Raw genomic sequence first — 22,442 nt, 5'->3', positions numbered from 1 at the left:
ATTTTTTAATTGTTCTCCCTGCCTCAAGGTTTTCCCCACTCAAAATCTTTCCTCTTTAGCTTCTGAAATGATTTTCCTAAATCACAGGTCTAATTATGTCCTCCTCTATTCAGTAGAATCCAGTGATTCCTCTAGTATCTAATATAAACTCCTCTGTTTGAGGAGTTCCATTCCCTTATTATTTTGCTTTTCATCGACTTCCCCATCTTACCTTTCTTGTCTTGTTACACATTCACACATTCTATGGTCCAACCAATTTGGTCTTCTTACTGTTCTTTATACATACCAATCCTCTCCTGTTTCCACGCTCTGGCTGCACACCCTACTTAGAACACATTCCATCCTCACCTCTTTCTCTTAGAATCTGTAGTTTCCTAAAACACCCAGCTGAAGTGCTGCCTTCCACATGAAACCTTTCCTGGTCCCCCCTCCATCTGTTAATATCTTTCTGCAATTTATATTGCATGTATATATTGCTACTTCCCCAACTTCAACTAATTGGTGGCCTAGGTCCCCTGAGAGCAATGGCTACTTGTCATCTCAGGATTCCATAATCAAGTAACTCTGAAGATTGTGGGGTTTCTAATGCTATCACACATGAGCTTACACTGCCGTGCTCCTAACATTATCAGCCATAGTGAATTAAATTTTAGAAATGTTATTTACAAAGCTAGTGTAGAAGGGACAGGTACAAAAAGAATCCTCCCCAAACTCTGGAGTACACTCTTTCACAAATACACACAGAATGATAATAATAATAATAACAATGGTGATGATGATGATGATGATAGCTATTATATTTACATAGCACTTTATGGTTGCAAAATGCTTTAGAAATATTATCTCTTTTTTCTTCCCAACAACCCTAGGAGGTAGGTACTATAATTATCCCCATTTTACAGATGAGGAAACTGAAGCAGATAGAAGTTAAGTGACTTGCCTGGAGTCACACGGCTAACAAAAGTACGAGGCTAGATTTAAACTGAAGTCTTCTAACTCCAGTGCTCTGTTCACTGTCCCACCAAGTTACTCCAAATGCAAAGAATAGTCACAAGCCTAATGTACAATACTGAGGCACAACGTAGAGAATGTATGTATGGCCAAAGGATAAATGCATAACTAAGGATTATTGGAAGTATTTTTTTAGAATTCACAGATGGTATTCTTTTCAAATGCAAGGAGATATTGCTCTTATCTTCAGCAAGTCTCCCTCTGCTCCTGGCTATATTTGTTACAGGTCCAGTTTCTGATGACATGGTCATGGGAGGGATGCTACCCCTGGCTATCAAATGGAGTTGATGGTCTTAACATCATTAACATTCTTTTATTCCTAGAACTAAATTAAACTAGAAACTTTCACCCAAGAATGACTCAGAATTCCTTGGGTTGTCTTTCAATCAATCTGCCTTCCTGATCCCCTAGAACAGAATCTGATTTTTGAGAGGTGCTTAATGTTGGGGTAGAGGGATTTCCAACTACAAACTGGTCTTGATATAAATCCATCATTCTGCCCTAATCACTCTGGAGGTTCCAGACTCACCCTAAAATTTCAACTGTTGTATCTCACCATCCAGTAGAACTGTAACTAGCAATTTTGGTACCCTGAGCCTAGTCTCAAAGAAACTTTTAAAGATAAGTTTAGTTGGGTGGAGAGACCCTGAGAAATATAGCCTGTTGATGGGGAAAGACAGTAAGATACCACTAGTTTGTTGCTGGAAAAGACACCACTGAGTTTCAGGGAAATAGGGGCCAGGCTGGGGAGAAATTCTCCTGGGGTATGGTTGCTGGAGGAAGGAATTATGTTATCTGGTAGCTTCTTATTTTAACTAGTTGATCTTGCTAACTGCTTAGCTGATTTGTCTCTATGCTGCTGAAGTAGTGTGAATTCTGTTTGCACCCTCTAAATTTTGGTGCCTTGGGCCAGTCACCTCATCCTAGTTAAATCTCTGTTCAGCATTACATGGTGGGAAAAAGTAGAAAAGTTAGTGGTAAAGAGAAATATTTGGTGTAGATTACCCTACATCTCACTGGCATTGTCTTAACATAGTCCAGCACTCTTACGCTATCTTTCTAGGGCAGAGCCCATCTTAGCAAGGATCCAGGAAGACCGCACTGTGATTGTGTCTCCCATGTTTGGCAAAATTCATTTTGACACCTTGGAAGTGGAACATTATCCCTTAGCCTCTATTGGATTTGACTGGGCCCTCTGGTGCCTCTACAATCCTGTGCCAAAAAGCTGGTTTAAATTGAAGGATGATACTGCACCAGTGAAGTAAGTCTGGAGAACTTGCAACTATCATTTATAGTCCCAGAGACTTTAATTTTTTTTCAGCTTGGAAACAAGTAAGGCTATTTCTAAGATGTAAGGATCAGCTAGGACTTTTCTTCTGAATCAGATAGAAGTTTCTGAGTTTATACAATTTTTTGGCAATCTGTATAACAAAGCAAAAATATCATAGGATACAAAGAGCCATCAAAGACTGATTAGGGCTCAGCTCCCTGTCTCTGGGGAAAACTGACCCTAAATTGATGTATTCCTCTTTAAAAGTCTTGATGAAGACTTTTAAACTGAGAGGACATCTTTAGCACAAATAGTCGTTTGCTCTTGCCCTCCTTCATCCCTGTTTCCCTGTTATTTTGCTTTTTATCAATGAACAGTCATGTCCTGGCCCTTGCACATGGCTCTGTCCCAGTGGAAAAAAAAGCAAAACAAACTCCTGGAACAAATAAGTAGAGACAAAAGTTCCTATATTAGCCATGTCAAAAACAAAAACAAACAAAAAAACATGTCTCATTCTGCATTCTGAGTCCGCTGCATCTCCATAGTGACTTGTGAGGCATAGTTTAAAAATGCCAGCATGGCATTATTGTGTCTATTTTTCTTTCTTCTTCTCCTCCTTCTTCTCCTCCTCATCCTTCTCCTCCTCTTTTCCTCCTCTTTTTTCTTCTCTTCTTCCTTCTTTTCCTCTTCCTCCTCCTCTTTTTCTTTTTTCTTCCTTCTCTTCTTCTCCTTCTACATGCAGACCCCACCTCTACTTGCATCTTCATATCAATGCTCTGTCAGTTCCCATTTCCTGCTGTGTGTTTCCACAGGAGTCCTTCCATCATGGGCAGCTTTGCTGCAGACAGACTGTTCTTGAAAGAGATTGGATCCCTTGATAAAGGAATGCAAGTCTATGGAGGAGAAAATGTGGAACTAGGCTTGAGGGTAAATTTTTGGTCTTTTTCTTGTGCAAGCCATGAGTAGAAACAGTTATAGAATAATTGTGTACCATTGGATCTCTTTTGCTTAAGGATAAGAAATGCTCAAATTGTCAGGTGGCTGAGAAGAGCTTTGGGAAGGAGTAGGAGACAGAATTCTTTGGGTGGGGTTTTCATGGAATATAATATTCTAATTATCACTGGATGCTGGGGAATGACTGAAGTGAAACTCAACAGGTGGTTACCATTTTGGTCCTCTACCTCTCTCTCACCAAGAAAAGTGTAGATTCTATAAGATATACTGAGAATTTTCCAAAAAGACCTGAGATTTGCCACCAATTAAGCCTGGAAGACCCAAAGTAGTGACATTTGACCATGCTGAAGCCTACTTAGAGAGAAAAGGTTGAAGTAAAGAGGACCCAGGAAGACAAAGGAAGAACAGTTATATTTTAATATATAATGGTTGACCTGTGTCTTATTAGTCTAGTAGTAAACATATTTTATTGATGTCTAACATAGTATGGAAAATTCCCAGGGATGGGAGTCAAGGGGTCAGATTTTTAGTGCTTGATTCCTACACCAACTAGCTGTACAACAATGACAACATTTTCTTACTAAAGGGTGGTTTCCTTTCTCCCATCTAGATGTACATCTAGTATATAGTCAGTTCAAGAGCACACAGTGAAGTGCTTTTTATGAAGTACAAACTTGGGGCGTGAATACAGTTTGGATAAAGCACAACTTTCAATTGCTCAGGTGTCCTGCACAGTTTTAAGGCATTGAGAATTCCTCTAGTATATCTTTTTTGTTAGTTCCATTTTCACAGGTGTCTTTTCTAAATCACAACCCTTGGGATTTTGGTTCTTGCTAATCCACAGTGCTTCCACATTCCAATTTACATCTAAACTATTGTTTTTAATATGCCATAGGAAAAAAGTTTGTTACAAAAATCATTATATATCTTTCCTTTGCCGTTTTGTTGCCTCTTGCTAGTTTTATTCTTAAATACCTCTTGAATAATGTTGCTGAGTTTGGTCTGTTGCCAAGCTTTCTTTATACTGATTATTCTTCAACTGTATCATCCATTAAAGGAGAAACATACATACAATGTATTATAATCTTTCACCATACTTATAATCTTCTACTGTGCAATGTATAAGGAAACCGAATTATTCTAGTGAACCATAATGAAATTTTGCATGTTTTGCCATTTTCTTCTTGTGGGTTGAAAATTTTCTCCAATTTGATTTTGTGTAAAACAGAACTTGGAATCAAGAACCTAAGATGCCTTTTTTCCCCTTCGAGCACAAGTAACCTTCTTATTGTATAACTTGTATTCAGTAATCTACTTGAAGATGTCCATTGACAGAGAACTCAATAATCCTTGCATAGAGCCCTAAATTCTACTTTTGAGCCACTCAAAGTTTTTACTTAAGTTGAATTGAAATATATATTTCTGTAACTTCCAACTAGTCTTCCCTCCAGGACCAAGCTAAACAAGCCTAATCCCTTTTCCATATAACAATTCCTCAAACAGTTGAGTGAAATACAGCTATTATGTGTGCCCTACTCTTATTCCAGTCTTCTTTCAAGGCCATAAATTTTCAATTAAATTTAACTGAAAAATTTATTAAGCACCAACTATATGCAAAGGAATGTGCTAGATCATAGTAAAAAAAAACTTCATTCAATGACTTTATATTCTAGATCAATTAACTACAAACATTCATTAGTTGCCTATCATGTGTCAGGGACTATGCTGGGTACAGAGAATACAAAGACAAAGATGAAACAATGCTTGCCTTAAAGAAGTATACATTTCAGGGCAGCTAAGTGGCACAATGGATAGAGCACTGGCCCTGGAGTCAGGAAGACCTGAGTTCAAATTTGGCCTCAGATACTTACTAGCTGTGTGACCCTGGGCAAATCATTTAACCCTGATTGCTTTACCAAAAAAAAAAAAAGTATACATTTCAAATATAGAGATAAAGACATATGCACATATAAGCATATACAACATATATTATATGCATAATATAGATGAATTGTTTATGAATATGTAATATAAATACACGTAATATAAATAAAAACATGGGGGAAAGACTAAGTAGCTAAGGTGATCAGAAAACGCTTCATACATGGTGTGGTCTTTGAGCTGAACTTTGAAAGGCACTAGGAATTCAAAAAGGTAGACCTGAGTAGGAGTTTCAGACCTGGGGGACCAGTCCAAGTAAAAGTATGGAGATGAGAGATGGAATATTGCATATGAGGAACCCCAGGAAGGCCAATTTGCATTGATTAAGGAGTGTATTAAGGGGAATAATGCAAAGTAAGACTGGAAAGGCAGGTTAGAGCCAAATTGTGAAGGACCTTAAATGCCAAACAGAAATTTCTATTTTATCCTAAAGGTAATAGGAAAGTTACCAGAATTGACTGAGCAGGGAAGTGTTATTGACAGCACATTGCTTCAGGAATATCATTTGGCAGGTTAAAGAAGAGAAAGACTTTAGGTAGGAAAAATACTTAGGAGGCTATCGAAATAATAGTCCAGGCAAGAGTTGATGAGGGCCTAAATTAGAATGGTGGCCATGAAAGTAGAGAGAAGGGGACAGATGTGAGATTTGTCATGGAAGTAGAATCTATAAAACTTCCCAACCAACTGGATATGTTGAGTAAGAGAAAGTGAGTAGTCAAGGATGACTATGAGGATCTGAATGACTACATTGATGATGGTACCCACAACAGAAAGAAGAAAGTTCAGAAAAGGGGTGGGTATCTGGGGAAGAAAATGACTTCTATTGGAACATGTTGAATTTGAGATGTGTATGGAGCATTTGTTTGAAATGTCCAATGATGAAGGACTTGGGTTTTGGAGAAAGATTAGGGCTTTGGATATATAAATCTGTAAGTTATTTGCATAGTTATATTAATCATGCCTGGGAGTTGAGAGAGTTATGAAGTGAGAGAGTATAGAAAAAGAAGAAAAGGGGAAACAGAACAGAACCTTGGGGGACACCCAGAGTTAGGCATCATGCTATGGATAATAATAATTCTAATGATAACAATAATAATAATAGCTAACATAGCATTTTAAGGTTTACAAAGTACTGTGTTCCATTTACTCCTATTTCATAGATGGAAAAAACTGAGGCCAAAAGAGGTTGAGGAAGACATGTCCAGGGTCACACACCTAGGAAGTGTCTGAGGCAATATTTAAGCTCAGGTCTTCATGATTCCTGGTCTGGCACTCTATCTACTCCATCCCCTAGATGCCTGAACAAGCAAAAGAAACAGGAATAGTCAAATGGATAGGAGAAGAACCAAGAAACAATGGTATCATGCACAAAGTGAAATGAGCAGAACCGAGAGAACATTGTTCACATTAATAACAATATTATACTATGAAGAATTGTGAATGACTTGACTTTTCTCAGCAATGCAATGATCCAAGACAGTCCTGAAGGACTCATGATGCTATCTGCCTCTAGAGAAAGAACTGATGTTGCCTGGATACCGATTGAAGCATACTATCTTCCTTCCTTCATTTTTTCTTTCCTTCCTTCTTTCTTTCTTCAAGTCTTCTTGCACAAAATGACTTACATGGAATGTTTTACATGATCGCACACATATAACCTATACCAGATTGCTTGCCATCTCAGGGAGGAGAGAGGGGAGAGGGAAGGATAGAATTTGGAACTCAAACTTAAAAGAAATGCTAAAATTGTTTTTACATGTAATTGGGGGAAAATAAAATATTATTTAAAAAAAGAATGGTATCATGAAAACACAGTAGGAAGAGAGACTATGGAGAAGTAGATGATTGTCAACAGTGTCAGATGCTGCAGAGGATGAAGATAAGACCGTGAAATTTGACAATTAAGAGATCATTGGTAACTCTGAAGAGAATAGTTTCAGTTGTAACTTGTGCATAGAAAAATAAAATGTAAAGAAAACTGAGAGAGAGAGAGAATTAAATATTAGACATTTGCATCAGTTTTGTGAGTCATTTCTTTCAATGAATCCTTATATAACATGGTTTTGAGTTCCCACACTATCCTGGTTTGCCCTTCTCTGGATACATACCAGCTTTTCAATTTCTTTTCTAAAATATTTCACCCAGAGCTGGTCATAATACTTATGAAGTGGCCTTAAAGCACAGTAGAGCTCTCACATCTTTCACTCTGGACTCTACTATTATAGTGATGCAAAATTATACTGAGTTTTGGGTTGCCACATTATGCTAGGTATATACTAAGCAGGAAGGTGGTGCAGTGGATAGCACAGTGGGCCTGGAGTTAAGAAGATCTGAGTTCAGGTCCAGCTTCAGACACTTACTAGCTGCGTGACTCTGGGCAAATCACTTAACTTCTGTTTGCCTCAGCTTCCTCATCTGTAAAATGGGGATAATAATAGCACTTACCTCCCAGGGTTGTTCTGAGGCTCAAATGAGAATATAATTTTAAAGTGCTTAGTACAGTGCCTGACACATAGTAAATGCCATATAAATGTTTGTTTTATTGCACTACTGATTCACATTAATTTCATAGTTCACTAGGTAACTCTGGGTTTTTTTTTTCCCTTCACATTGCCATGTTTCATTTATTCAGTACTTGAACTATTGATCTTTGAAACCAAGTGAGGGACTTTATCTTGATCTTATTACAGGTGACAGAAACTTCTTTCTACTTCCAACTTTGGCTTTTTTCACGATGAAATCATCTTAGTGGGAACCATCTGAGATAGAAGATCTAAGAAATCACCAATTTTTCATATTCTAATTAAAACATTGGGGCTGATATATTATAAAAATGTCTTCCATTCACAACCTCTGCCTGGATGGGTAAAAATCTCTTTCCCTACATTCTTTTCCCCATTTGCTTCCTCAGAGACCATAGAGCAACCTGAAACTCAATGGGAATCCTTATTATAATATCCCTGTTAAGTAGTCACCCAGCCTTTTCTTGGAAACCTTTGTTAAAGGAGAACTCGTTATGTCCAAAGCAATCCATTCCAATGTTTCATAGCTCTAACGGTGAGGATGGTTTTCCTTTTATCAAGTTTTTTTAAATTTCTCTTCATCCTCTGTGCATTGCTCATAGTTCACCCCTCTAAAGCCAAGCAGAGTGAGTCCCTCTCATACTACAACAGCCCTTCAAATACTTCAACATGACATGTTCCCTCAATGTCTGCCTACATATTCCTTGTTTTTTCAAACATTCTTTGCCCAGCACAGTCTTAAAGCTCCTTATTTTTCATAACGGCCATTCCTCTAGATGTACTATGGTTTGTAAATTTCCTTCCTAAAATCTAGCATTCAGAACTACATAAAATCATCTAGATTTGAGCTTGCTGGGGGATTATTAACTCTCTTGTTCTGTATACTCTATGTCTCTTAATATAGGTTTTTTTTGGCTGTCATTGTATTTATTGATATAATTAGCTGGTCCCCATCTTATACTTGTGAAGCTGATTTTTTTAATCAAAGTGGAGGAATTTATTGTTATCTTTTTAAAATGTAATCTTATTCAATTTAGCTCATTGCTTAAGTCCAATGAAATGTTTTTGATCTTGACTTTGTCAGTCAGTATATTCACTATTATGCTAAGCTTTGAATCATCTGCAGATCAGAAAGGCATGTCATCTATATGTGCAAAACACTTTGTAAACCTTATGGTGTTATAAGTTGTTCATTAATTATTATTGCTTATTAAAGTCATTGATCAAAATGACATGGCAAAGGACAGATTCCTGAGAGATTCACCTCAGTCTCTCAACTGAGAATCCTGCTTCATATTTTATAGAAAAACACTGAGGCCATTTTCAGAGAGTTTCTTCCTGTCCCCTCCTTTTAGAGATAGCTAGGTTAAAGCACTGAGACTGAAACCAGGAAGATCTGAGCTCAAATCCAGCCTCAGCCACCTACTAGTTGTGTGACTTGGGACAAGTCATTTGACCTTTGTCTGCCCTAGTTTCTTTGGCTATAAAACAGGGAAAATAATAGCGTCTATCTCCCAGGGTTGTTATGAATATCAAATGAGATAATATTTGTAAAGTGTTTAGCATGGTACTTGGCCCATAGTAGGCTCTTAATAAATGTTTATTTCCTTCCTCCTCCTCTTACATCACTCAAGTACTCTTCTATCTCTTTCTTGATCCCTGTCTCATATGAAGAAGTGGCCCTTCTCCTTGCCAAGCCTAACCCCTCTGCATGGACAAGTGATTCCATCTTCTCCAGCAGATTGCCCTCCCTATCATTCCTACTCTCTCACTAATCTTTGATCTCATCCTATCTATGTACTACTTTCCTACTACCTACAAACTCCATCATCCTCAAAAAAAAAACCCAGCCCTTAATTGTTTTCCTTCTATTCCTGCTATCTAACCTTTTTGTGTTTAAACTCCTTGAGAAGGCCATCTATAATGGATGCCTCTACTTTCTTTCCTTTCACTCTCTTATTTCTCTGCAGTCTGCTTTCTGACCTCATCATTCAACTGAAATGGCTTTCTTCATAGTTATGAGCCTGGCACATAGTAGGTGCTTATGGACTGACTCCATGATTGATAGCCATCCTTCCAAGCTGACATTGACTCATTAATAACTGCTTTTGAGGACCAGTCATTCAACCACTTCTCAAAATCCACCTTACTGAACTGCCATATAGCTCCCACCTCTCTACCTTGTTCCCAAGATGGCAGGAGAGAGACTTTCTCAAAAGCTTGTGCTAAAATTTTAAGTAAGCTATGTCTCCATAATTCCCTTGATCTACCCTTAATCTACTAGGTTACCCTAGTAAACCTGCCAAAAAAGGAATTGAGGTAAGGCAGTTCAGCAGACTTTTGCGATGGATATCAGAGCAAGATGGAGGAATTCATGTTGTTTTTTTTTTAAATGGTACTGAAGTGAGTGTTAAAGATGATTCATTATGAGACAAATTTGTGTGTGTGTGTGTGTGTGTGTGTGTGTGTGTGTGTTTTCTTTAATGCAGGTGTGACAGTGTGGAGGAAAGATTGAGATCCTTCCTGTTCCCGGATTGTTCACCTGAAGAGAGCCTTCAAACCCTATGCTTGGAATCTAGGGCAATTCATGAGACGCAATGCTCTTCGTGTGGCTGAAGTCTGGTTGGATAATTATAAATCCATGGTTTACTATTACTGGAATCTGCCTGTGGAGGTTTGTCACAAACTGCAAGGTAGAAAAGGAAAAGAGAGGGGTGGGTAATAGAAGGGAAAAGATAAAAATGTAGCAACTCAGTCCCAGGTCAAACATAGTTTCCCACAAATCTCCAAACCTGCAACCCTGATTAACAACACCAATGGGGGAAGTCAGGGATTCTTTGCTCTGAGCAAAATTCTTTGCTGTCAGCTCTGAGCAGGCATGACACATAGAGAAACTCAAATGACAATGGGCATTGTTCATCCACACCTTAATATAGCCTGTATCCCTAAAATCACATACCTTGAAAGGTACAACAAAAATAAAACAAAACAGTTTAGCTATAAAAAACAACAGCAATGAAAAACTAAATTTAGGTTTGATGCAAGCCAGATACAAAAAGGAAACACGTTCTACATTCAGACTTATATAGGACCCATCCACAATATCAACCTGGTGTCAACACGTGGGCTTGAAACTGTTATCACCAGGGATGATTCTGGCTTAACCATGGGTGTCATATTCAGTGATGATAGACTTTTGGAGTAATCTTGAACTGGAGAAGATGGCAGGGAGTGTAGATAGGGAGCTAGAAACCTGACTAAGTAGCTGGGAAACTGTAGGCAGTAGTGTGTATATGTGTGTGTATATGTATGTGTGTGTGTGTGTGTGTGTATGTGTGTGTGTGTAATGGTGGTGGTGATGGTGATAAAATGCTCAGAAAGAATTAGGCTTCACTTCAGATTTAAAATCATCAGATGATATTCTTTTTCTTACTAACCGAAAGTTAAATATATAATAATTAACACATGTTGTTTGCAATTTATGGCTTTATAATCAGCTGAAGGTCTATGGTCTTTCATGAAAGGTGGGGACAGCATGGAATAACCTCTGACAAAGGACCATGGTGCTGGTTGTTCAGGCAGTTGTTCAGATTGGGGGGCCCAGAGCACTACTACTCACTCCTCTTAGGAAAACCAAAGGCTATGAAGGTTACCCACAGGACACTGCACTTATCCATTTGTCATGGAGCAGTTGTCCACTTGTCATGTGAACTGTCTTAGGCTGGAGACAAGGGAGTTACAGATTTCGAGATTTGATGTTCTGAAAGAAAAGATGACTCCTTTGCAGAACAATGGAATAGACTATGGAGACGTGTCTTCCAGAAAGAAACTCAGGAAGAAACTGAATTGTTGAAGTTTTGACTGGTACCTCAAAAATGTTTATCCATCTCTGAAGCCAATTCGAAACATTGTCAGTTATGGAATAGTAAGTACCATATTTATGGATGCTCTGAGACACATTAAACAACCTCAGTTCTCCCTCCAAGGGGCCTATATCAGTTAGTTCAGTGTTTCTGAAATTCCTTATGGTCAGCATTTCTATTTGCTATTCAATACTACTCATCTGGTTTCTGTTCCAGGATTTCCCAGATTTGAGACAGGTAAATGGTGAAATGGACTTGGAGACAGGGTGAACTGAGTTTAAATTTTGTCTAAGTATTAAAACCCTGAGCAAGTCATTCACCTGTCTCAGGCTCTGTTTCTTCATCTGCAAAATAGGAAAAATAATAGTAGGAACCTCAAAGGGTTGTTGTGAGCATGAAATGAGGTTAGCATAGGTGAAGTGTTTTGCCAGCCTTTAAAGTTCTATGTAAATCATTGTTTCCCCTTTAATTTTGTATGCTTCTTGATCCACAGTCATTGTTTTCTTCCCTTTATAAGGTAGCTAGACCCCTTCATTTTCCCTCGTGTTTCCCAACCCACTACCAGATTTTCAGAACCAGCATTATTCTCAGCTAACTTAAGAAAGCGGCTTCACGCGTATACACTTTCCCAGAAGCTACTTTAAGGGTCCTTTAGGAGGAAAGTAGGCATCTCCAGATGATTACAGCTGTCTTGCCCTCTGGAATACTTGTCTCATTCCCAATGCTTAGGAAATAATTGGCAAGCACCAAATCTTTTCTTCCTTTCAGCTGAAGTATGGTGTCAGTACTGAATATAGAGTCTAATGAACAACTTTGCTGTTTACCAGGCTGTGTGATATTAAGGCAAGTCACTTAACTTCCCCAGGCCTCTGTAAAATGAAGCTATAGCACAAGATAATCAAGTCCCTACCAGAGCTAAATCTATCATCCTTTAAGATGAGAATGCATATTAACAATAAGAAGCCAAATCCTGGCTGGGTATGGATGATGAGCCTACTTTCTCGGTCTCCCTTTCCCAGGAGTACTGTGTGTGTTTGCTCTTCCAGATGAAAAATGCTGTGGATGAGATGATCTGCATTGATCAGGGACCTGTCTCAGGAAAAACTCCAATCATGCATACTTGCCATGGATATGAATCACAGGTATGGTCCCAAAGCAGACATTTCCACCCTGCCACATCCCACCCCTACTATCCAAAATAAACCTTATAATGTCTTGGCCTTTTCTAACTTTTGTTAGGTTTTGGATTCAAGACCTGATGGAGAACTAGGGGAAGCTGGGCAGGGGGGAAAGAGGGAAATGTGTTAGAGTTTAAGCCAATACCAGAACTTGAAACAAATCTCTTCCTTACTTTTGCTCTGAACCTGGCCATTAAAGGTTCTCTTTTTAATTGAGTGTAAAGAGTTGAGAAACTTAGGGTGAGGGATAGGATTATATTGGAGAGAGATTGGGGATTCAGAGAGTAATATTGAGACAAGCTCAAGAAGACACACAGACTAACTTCTCAGCCAGATCTCTTCCACTCACCCAGTTTTCTCCAAATTGAAATTTGTAGAACATTTATTAAGGTCCTGCTAATGTCACCTCCCTCCACCACCAATAAACTTGTATTTATTTTATAGGATTGTGTAACACAATGGCTAGACAGTGGAACTAAACATATAATAGAAAGAAGCCTAGGAAAACTTGGATTCAAGTCTTGTCTCAGATATAAGTTGGCTGTGTGACCCTGGGCAGGTCCCCTTTCTGTGATTTAGGCAATTCTTTAAGGCTCTAAATGCATATTTGCATTGGTATAGGGAGTTTCTTTAGAACAATGAAATCACAGGTCCTATGCCATTTTCCCCTTGTAATAGATATGGGATATGTTTCATTAATACAGCTGCCATCTATTCTCAAAGAGGACCAAAATAATGTCACTATGTTGGGGTCAAGATATAGTGTGTCTGACTGTGGCTGATCAGACCAATAGGAGCTCAGAAAGCTTTACCACAGGTCAGGCACAAACAGTCCCTGTGAACACGCATTGACATAGGGAACTCCTGGAAGAAGAAACTTCTCTTACTGAAGCAAGCCAGTATGTTCTCTTTAACTTAATCTTATAGAGTTGCCCAAAGCAACAAAAGGTTAAATGATTCTCCCATGGTCCCTCAGCCAGTAGGAGTCAAAGGCAGGACTTGAACATGATTCTTCCTGGCTCCAAGGCTAGAGCAGCAATGCCTCTGTATATTAGTTATATCTTTTACGTACTCTATATGTTCCACACACCCTTTCCACCCCCACAAATGTAAGTTCCTTGAAGACAGTTATTGATTCATTTTTGCCTTTAGTATCTTCATTACCTAGGATGTGCTTGACACATAGTAGGTCCTTGATAAATGTTGGTTGACTGATTGAATGTTTGATAGAAAGCACCATGGTAGAGACAAATGAGAGCTAGGCAAAGGGAGGAGGAAGAATTGGCATTCATGTTAGGCCTTGCAGGAGGGAAAGACTTCATGAAATGAAAATGGGCGAATCTATTCCAATGAGGCAGCACAGAGTGAGCAAAGGCGTGGAGATGAAAGGAGAAGAGTGAGAACTTGAGACGTACTGTCTACCAAATTAACTGTGATCTTGTAATCACCACATCAGATAATCATTTCTCAGTCATCATCTTTCTTGTCTCCTCTGGAGCTTTTGATGTGATGTCCTCCCTGGGGTTTTTTGGATGATGCTTTCTTGATTCGTCTCCTGCTATCTCAGTCCCTTTTGTTGGCTCATCAGCTAGAGTAGACCACCTAACTGTAGGTGTCCCTCAAGATTCTATACTAGATCCCCCTTTCTCTTCTCTTCTCTTCTCTTCTTTCTCTCACTTGGTGACCTCCTTAGCTCCCATGAATCTAATTACTATCTCTATGCAGATGACTCTTGTCTTTTTTGTTGTTGTTGTTGTTTTCTGTTTTTTAGGCAATTGGGGTTAATGACTTGCCTAGGGTCACACAGCTATTAAGTGTCAAGTGTTTGGTCTGAGGTCGGATTTGAACTCAGGTCCTCCTGACTTCAGGGCCAGTGCTCTATCCACTGCACCACCTAGCTGCCCCCCAGATGATTCTTGATTCTATGTACTTAGCCCAAGTTTCTTTCCTGATCTCTCATCCTGCACCACCAGCTTCCTATTAGACATTTCAAAATTGCATGTCCTTAGTCATTTCAGATTCAACATGTCCAAAACAAAACCCATTGTCTATCTCCCCATAACCACACCCCTCTTCCTAATCTCTCTCTTTCTGTGAAGGTCAACTCCATCCTTCTAGGACCCAGGTTTACAACTCAGAGCATCTTTGGTTCCTTACTCTATTTTACTGAACATATCCAATCAATTAAGAATAAATAAATGAAAAGGCATTTTAAGGACTTAATATGTGCCAAGCATTGTGATAAGTGCTAGGGGTACAAATTAAAAAGCAAGATGGTCCTTGCCCTTGAGAACCTTACATCCAGTGAGGGAGAGAACACATACAGGGGAGTGGTCACCAGGAATAGTGAAGTCATAAGGATGGCGTGTAGCCATAAGACATTTGATTGCTGCTGAACCTTTATAGAAATAATGGTAGTCTTTTTTCCCTTTTAAAAATATTTTATTTTTCCCTTAAACATTAAAATTTTTTTAAACTTTTTTTGTTTTGAGTTCCAAATTCTATCCCTCCTTCCCTTCCCTCCTGTCTCCCTGAGATGGTGTGCAATCTGATATAGGTTATAACATATGCAATCATATAAAACAAGAAATAATGGTGGTCTTGAAGAAGTGTTTTCAATTCTACTTTTCTACAACATTTCTCATCCATTGCCTTCCTCTAATCAGTCATCACGCCAATTCAAGCCCTTAGCACCTCTTGCCTGGATTATTACCATCACCCCCTAATTTTTCTCCCTGCCTCAAGTCTCTCTCTTCTTCAATCCATCTGCCACACAGTTGCCAGTGATTTTACTAAAGCACAAGTTTGACACATAAACAATAAAACCCACAGGTTCCCTGTTACCTCTGGGATAAAATAGAAAAATAAATATAAATCCCTCTGTTATCACTTAAAGTCCAGGAGATTTTTCTTTGAATAGAGGAGTGATATGATCATAGCAGTGTGTTACAAATATCATTCAGGGAGTGGTATGGAGGATGGAGTGGAGAGAGTATAAACTACTGGTAGGAATAACAGCTAAGAGTCTTATCTAGATAAGAAACAAGGACCTGAAGTAGGGAGATGCAGGGCTAATGGAAAAGAGGGGCAAGTACTCTAATCAAGACAATATCCCAGACATCTAGGATGAAAAATGCTATCTACTGACACTTGTAACTCTTGAGAACTGTATTGTTATTACACCATATTAAAGAAGTATACATAAAGGGGGTGGATATAAGTTGACTTTGATGTAGTGATAAAAAAAAGTCTAATCAAGTAAGTTAAATGGATCCAAGTAAGTGGATTAATCTGTTCTAAGAAAATGTACTGAGAAAGGAGGAGGCAGACAAGGGTAAATTAAGTTACACGAAAAGACACAAAAATCTATTACAGCAGAGGGAAAGAAGGGAGGGAGATGAGCATTATTTGAACCTCACTCTCATCAGATTTGGCTCAAGAAGGGAATAACATAATCAGTTAGGTATAGAAATCTAACTTGCCTTATAGGCCATCATGGGGAGGGTAGTGGGGAGGAAGGGGGAGAAAAATTTTAAACTCAACAGCATATGGAAGTGATTGTTGATAAATCAAAAAAAATTAATAAAAAAAATGCTATCTACTTTCAGAGAGAGAACTGTTGAACTCTGAGTGCAGATAGAAGTGTACTTTTTTCACTTTTTTTTGTTTTTTCTTGCTTTTTTTTTGCAACACGGCTGATATGCAAATATATTTTACATCACTTCACCTGTATAATTGATATTATATTGCTTGCCTTTTCAAGGGGCAGGGGCATGGAGGGAGGGAAGGAGAGAATTTGGAACTCAAGATTCTAAAAAAAAATGTATGTTAAAAGTAAGTAAGTTAATTAAAGGAGAAAAAGCAAAGAGGGGCAAGATAAAGGTATTTCAGAGGTAGAAATGACAGGACTTGAGTGTCTATGGGTTAGAAGAGGATAATCTTGGGTGTCATTATAAGAAATAGAGCAGGTTAGGGAGGACAGTTTTAAGTGGGGAAGACAAGTTTGGTTTTACTTAAGTGCCTTCCCTCTTTTAATTATTTCCTATTTATCCTAGATAGAGTTTATATGTACATATCTGCTTGCTTATTTTCTCCCCCATTAGATTGTAAGCTCCTTAAGGACAAGGGCTGTCTTTTGCCTCTTTTTGTTTGTTTGTAGCACAAACCCTGTTTATATCCCTAGTGCTTGGCACATTTTAGGCTCAGATGTTTATTGATTGATTATTTAATCAATATTTAATAATTTGATATTTTTAATAATTTAATTAATTATTGATTGTGGAAAATATTCACCAGGCAATTGGAAATCCAGATAAGGTTGAGAATAGAGATACAAACTTCCACATTATCTACATAGAGATGATGAATAAAGATCATTGGAACAGATGAGACCATCAAAGAAGACACTTTAGAGAAAAGAGAGCTTAGGGCAAAATGTTAAAGAATGCTACCAAGACTTCTTTTTTCCAGGCTGAACATTCTCAGTATTTATCTGATTGTCATGTAGCAGGATCTCAAGGCCTTCCACCATTCTCTAGACACTCTTCAGATGATTAATGTCCCTCCTAAAATGGGGTATTCAGAAGTAAACATGCCTTATTGGAAGACGCCTGACCAGAGAAAAATACAGGGGAATGATTTACCTCTCTCATTTTGGACACTTCTCCTCTTAATTCAGTCTAAGATTCTATTGCCTTTTTGGACCCCAAGCTCGATGTGAGACTTTTGGTTCATATTGAGCTTGTTGTCCACTAAACTCTCCAAGTCTTTTTCAAATGAACTGTCTAGTCAGATTTCTCCCACTTCTCCCACTTCAAAGCCAAGTGCAAGTGCAAATTCTGTTAAATTCCATCTTTTTAGATTTAACCCAATTTTATAGCCTGTCAAGATGTTTGGATCCTGACTATCCTCCAAAGTGGTATTTCTCCCTCTTAATTTGTTTCATCCACACATTTGATAAGCATGTTAAGTACAACTTTATTCAAGTCATTGATAAGGATGATAAACATCCCAGGGTCAGGCAGAAATTCTAAGAACACTCCACCAGAGATTTCTTTGCAATATGACATCAACTCATTAATAAGTACTCCTTTGTTATGGTCAAAGAAGAAAGAGTGAGAAAAGGAGCCCAAATACAAGGATGCCTGGACGATGGGACAGGAACTAGAAAATACGTGGAGAGATTAATCTCAGAGGCAAGTAGGAGGTATCCTTATCAATCCTGTTTGAAATGTTTGAAATCATATACAAGGAATTCACATTCAGGGTGCCCAGGTTTTTGTTTTAGCATAGTTACCATAGTACAGTGGATAGAGTGCTGGACCTGGAGTCAAGAAGATCAGAGTTCATAATCTAGCCTCGGAGACTTACTAGCTGTGTGACCCTGGGCAAGTCACTTAACCCTGTTTGCCTAGATTTCCCCAGTTGTACAAGAGGGATAATAAGATAGAATTTACCTTCCAGGGTTGTTGTGAGGATCAAATGAGGTAATTGTAAAACATTTAGGGCAGTATCTGGCACATAGTAGGCACTGTATAAATGCTACTGATTATTATTATTCATTTATAGTTGTTTGCATCATGTCTCCTCCATTAGATTGTGAGATCCTTGATGGCAATGACTACCTTTTGTCTTTGTACCCCATTGCTTAGACATTGTGCCTGGCAAATAGTAAGTGCTTAAAAATGCTTATTGACTTATTGACTGACTATGTGCCCTTCCTGCCATGTTACTGCTGAACCTCAGGCAGTGAAGAAAGTGATGTGGAATCCCTTTCATAGAGATTCTCTTCTCAATGACTGATAGCTGGAATTTAGTGGAGCAGGAGTGAACAAGGGGAGACCCCTGCTTCCCAGAAATAAGATAAGCAAACACAGCGATTCCCCCATGCCCAGAGAGCAATCTGTGGGCTTTGCCTGAGTCAGGTGTTTCCCATCAATGACTCTGTATCCCTCACGGGCTACTTTGTTCCTTTCTAGGTTGTGTTCTACTTTCTGACTGGAGAGCTGTACCTGGGACTGTTATATGATGATTGGTTCTCCAAATATCAGTGCCTTGTGGATCCTGGCCAAGGGCTTGAGCCAGAATTAGCAATGTGCCCTGATGCGACATATAAAGGAATGCATACACTTTGGGATTTTAAACAGGCAAGTTAATGGGTATTTTAGATTCTTGACTTGAGTGTCAGGCACTGTGCCTCTGACTCTTTTTATAAATATTATGTCATTTGGGTCTCACACCAACCCTGGGAGGTAGGTACTATTATTATCCCCATTTTACAGTTGAGAAACTGAGGCAAAGAGAGATTATGTGACTTGCCCAGGATCACACAAGTATCTGAGGCTGGATTTGAACTCAGGTCTTCTTGACTCCATGCCTGGTGCTATATTCACTGCAATACCTAGGTACCCCCAGAAAATATACTGGACATGATGGTGCAGGACCTTAGTGGCAACTGCTGGTACAGTGTATAGAGTGCTGGACCTGGAGTCAGGAAGAGCTGAGTTCAAATCTGGCTTCAGACACTTGGTAGTTGTGTGACCTGGGCAAGTCACTTAACTGCTATTAGTCTGTTTCCTCAGCTGTAAAATGAGAATAATAATAGCATCTGCCTCCCAGGATTGTTGTGAGGATCAAATGACATAATATTTATAAAAAGAGCTTAATATAGTACCTAGCCCATAGTAGGCACTATATAAATGCTTATTGCTTCTCCCCACACTCCCAGCCTTCCTTCAGAGCAGGCTGAGGCTAGTAAATCATTTGAGCTCAGGAGTTCTGAACTACAGTAAGGCTGATGTGGATAGATAGGGTGTCTGCACCGTCCAGCACCAGTATGGGGATCTTCCAGGAACTGAAGGCTACTCCCCTATCTAAGGAGGATGGACTAATTTCCTCTAAGCAGGTCAGGGCAATTTACAAATCTCCATTGTCCTTAGTTATTGGTCAGTTTCAAGGAGCACCTACTAACTATGCTGCTTCCTCCCCACACACCAAAAAAATATAGGAAGTGTAAGTTGCCCCATAAGATATGGGATAGATTGCCCATTGCCTAGTGGCATTCCTTGTACCAGGGATCAGTGTCCAGCAGGGTGTTAGCGCTGTTCAGGCACATGGAAATCAGTTCACTTTCACCAGATGACTTAGTGGATATAAAAGAATGAGAGATAGATGGCTTTGATTCTGGAAGAATCAAGGACAATCAATTACTTACCTGGTATTTATGAACCAGTAGGGCCTCACACATGTAAAGTCAGTTTTTCCCGTTCCTGCTTCCACACTTTCAATTAACCACATCAGTTAATCAATCAAAAAGCATTCATTAAGTTCCAACCATGTGGCATACACTGTGCTAAGTTCCATGGATGCAAAGCCAAAAATGAAACAGTCTCTGCCCTCAAGGAGCTTACATTCTACTGGAGGAAACAGACATATGTGGCTAATTCTGAGCAATCTGGTTCACATTTTTTTTAATCCCACTGTAATACAGGAGCTTTTGGGCCCTGGCCGCTAACAGGTTCACTCTTGATCTGGGCAGCTAGAAGGACATCAGTGGCAACATAATGAAGGATTATTTTAATTTATTCTTTTCAATAGGGTTACCAATTTTGGGAGCACCAACTTCTACAACATCTCCTAATTACTCTTCTCACAGGGGCCGGTGAGAGTAAGAGTAGGAGCTCCAACTCCTACAATATTCCCCTAAGTCTCAATGGGGGCCAGTCAAGACAAGCACAGCATTCACATTCCCTCCGAGCCTTGATGGTGGCAGGTCAAGGCATGCACAGCTTTTAGCTGGCACATTCCATAAATCCCCTCAAATCCACACTTACTGGCCAGTGCTCACTTGATTTAAAGAGAAGCACACAAAGAAGGCATTTTTTTTTTTGGCTAGGCAATGGGGTTAAGTGACTTGCCCAGGGGTCACACAGCTAGCAAGTGTCAAGTGTCTGAGGTCAGATTTGACCTCAGGTCCTCTTGACCCCAGGGCCGGTGCTCTATCCACTGTGTCATCCAGCTGCCCCATAAAGAAGGCATTTTGCCAGCAATAGCCTCACAAGTTTACATCAAGTTTAGCAATATCATGATGACATAGCATAGCACAGGCGCGCTATGCTGTTTACAAGTTAAGCTCAAATGTTTATATTATTTTAGTTACCTAACGGTACAGTGCTGAGTGAAATTGTTTACAGGCTGTGATCCTGGGAACTAGTAGATTATTTATGGCCATGGATTCTGGGAACTAGTATCTAAAAAAGAATAACAAATCCACTTTACATACACCCACTTTCCTTGTAAGTGGGGATTGGAGATTTCCTCAAGTAACACTGGCCACAGCAGACAACAAAGATTGAAGTAGGAAGAATGGGGGTGTGGGACAGGAAGAAGACTGGTCTGATGGGACATTTCATTGAAATCACTCCCTGCTCTTTTCCCATTCAGGGGGCAGCTATCATCAACAAGGACACCAAAAGGTGCTTGGAAATCCAGCAAGATGACTCAAGATCCTATACTCTCATCCTCCAGGAGTGTACAGGGCAAGAGTGGAACATCCAACATGTTGTCAGAGACTGGGAGAGCTCTCAGTAGTGAAGCTAGCAAGTGACTTGACCCAAGAAAACCTAAATTGGTGGTACTAGCCCTTGCTATTGGAGGGACCATGTCAAGTCCTAACAGTGTTCAGAGGCGAGTGCTCATCATGACTATAAACAGGGACAATTTTTGAACACCCAAGTTATAGGAGACAAATGTCATAAATTCAAATAGCTTATGTATGCAACTTGGGAGATCCATTTTAGGAAGAAGTGGGCTTTTTCAAGGGACAAGGGAGAGAATATGATGACAAGCTGTTTCCACCTTCTCGCAGGAGTAGAATACACTTTGTAGGTATCACTGTTTGAAACTTCTCTAAATAAACACTATTTGGATTCAAAGTGTTTGTGTCTGTTGGTGGAAGACAAAGGTAAGGATGATAGTGTAGACATTCATGTCTGGGTCCTACCAATGTTGTTTAGCCAACAATTTCTATGCTTACCTTATTTATTCATTTCCTCCATAACTTCCCTTTCTCATCTTCTCAGAATGCAACCCAGTCTACTTGTGAAATTCTATCCCCGTACAGTCAGGAGAAACTGTATTCAGTTGAACCTCTAAGTAAAATTCTCCAAAGGATTTTCTCTGGGTAACAAAGATTCTCTTCCATTTCCTCTTCTATTTTATTTTTGTATCTGAAATTGTTGTAGGTAGAAATATACCACTTAGATTTTTCAGAATAGAAGGACTTTGAAAGATCATTCAGTACATCCTTTCTGTTCAGGGTGGAATACTTAATGCATACCATGCAGGTGAATATCAGCATGTAGAACTCAGGTTTTCTAAGCACCACTTCACCCTTATTCACTAGATCACTCTTTTCTAGCCACTGTCTGGTAAACGCAAAGACGTCATGGCATTGTGGATTGAGTGTTAGACAGAAACACAAGATCTAGGTTGAGTACTAGCTTCCTTTAATTTGTATGTTCCTTAAGCTAGGGCTTATCTATGAAGTGATAGGTTGATCTGAAATCTGTGTTGGTGGAGAGAGTTCTCACACAAGGAGTTGCCCATCATAATGAAACTACAGATCTTTTGAGTATTTTTATTTTCTGGTTGGAGTGTGTAGATTAACTTTGTATCTTTGTATCTTACCTTTGTATCTTTGGTG

The 22,442-nt window shown here is 39.2% G+C and overlaps 1 protein-coding gene across 1 annotated transcript in view; it reads left to right on the top strand.

The window, feature by feature from the left end:
- The window catches only part of LOC114038899 (probable polypeptide N-acetylgalactosaminyltransferase 8), a 29,624-nt gene extending 8,296 nt beyond the window's left edge, over positions 1-21,328 (top strand). The window contains 8 exon segments of the mRNA XM_027856412.1: positions 2,075-2,272; positions 3,094-3,208; positions 10,188-10,218; positions 10,221-10,372; positions 11,486-11,623; positions 12,608-12,703; positions 18,718-18,885; positions 21,182-21,328. Of these exon segments, the coding sequence (XP_027712213.1) occupies positions 2,075-2,272; positions 3,094-3,208; positions 10,188-10,218; positions 10,221-10,372; positions 11,486-11,623; positions 12,608-12,703; positions 18,718-18,885; positions 21,182-21,328 (1,045 nt within the window).
- The last annotated feature ends 1,114 nt before the right edge of the window (positions 21,329-22,442 follow it).

Source organism: Vombatus ursinus, unplaced genomic scaffold, assembly GCF_900497805.2.
Source record: "Vombatus ursinus unplaced genomic scaffold, bare-nosed wombat genome assembly UNPS02011431.1, whole genome shotgun sequence".
Classification (NCBI taxonomy): Eukaryota; Metazoa; Chordata; class Mammalia; order Diprotodontia; family Vombatidae; genus Vombatus; species Vombatus ursinus.
The sequence above is the reverse complement of the archived record's forward strand: the minus strand, read 5'-3'. Positions and strand labels throughout refer to the sequence as shown.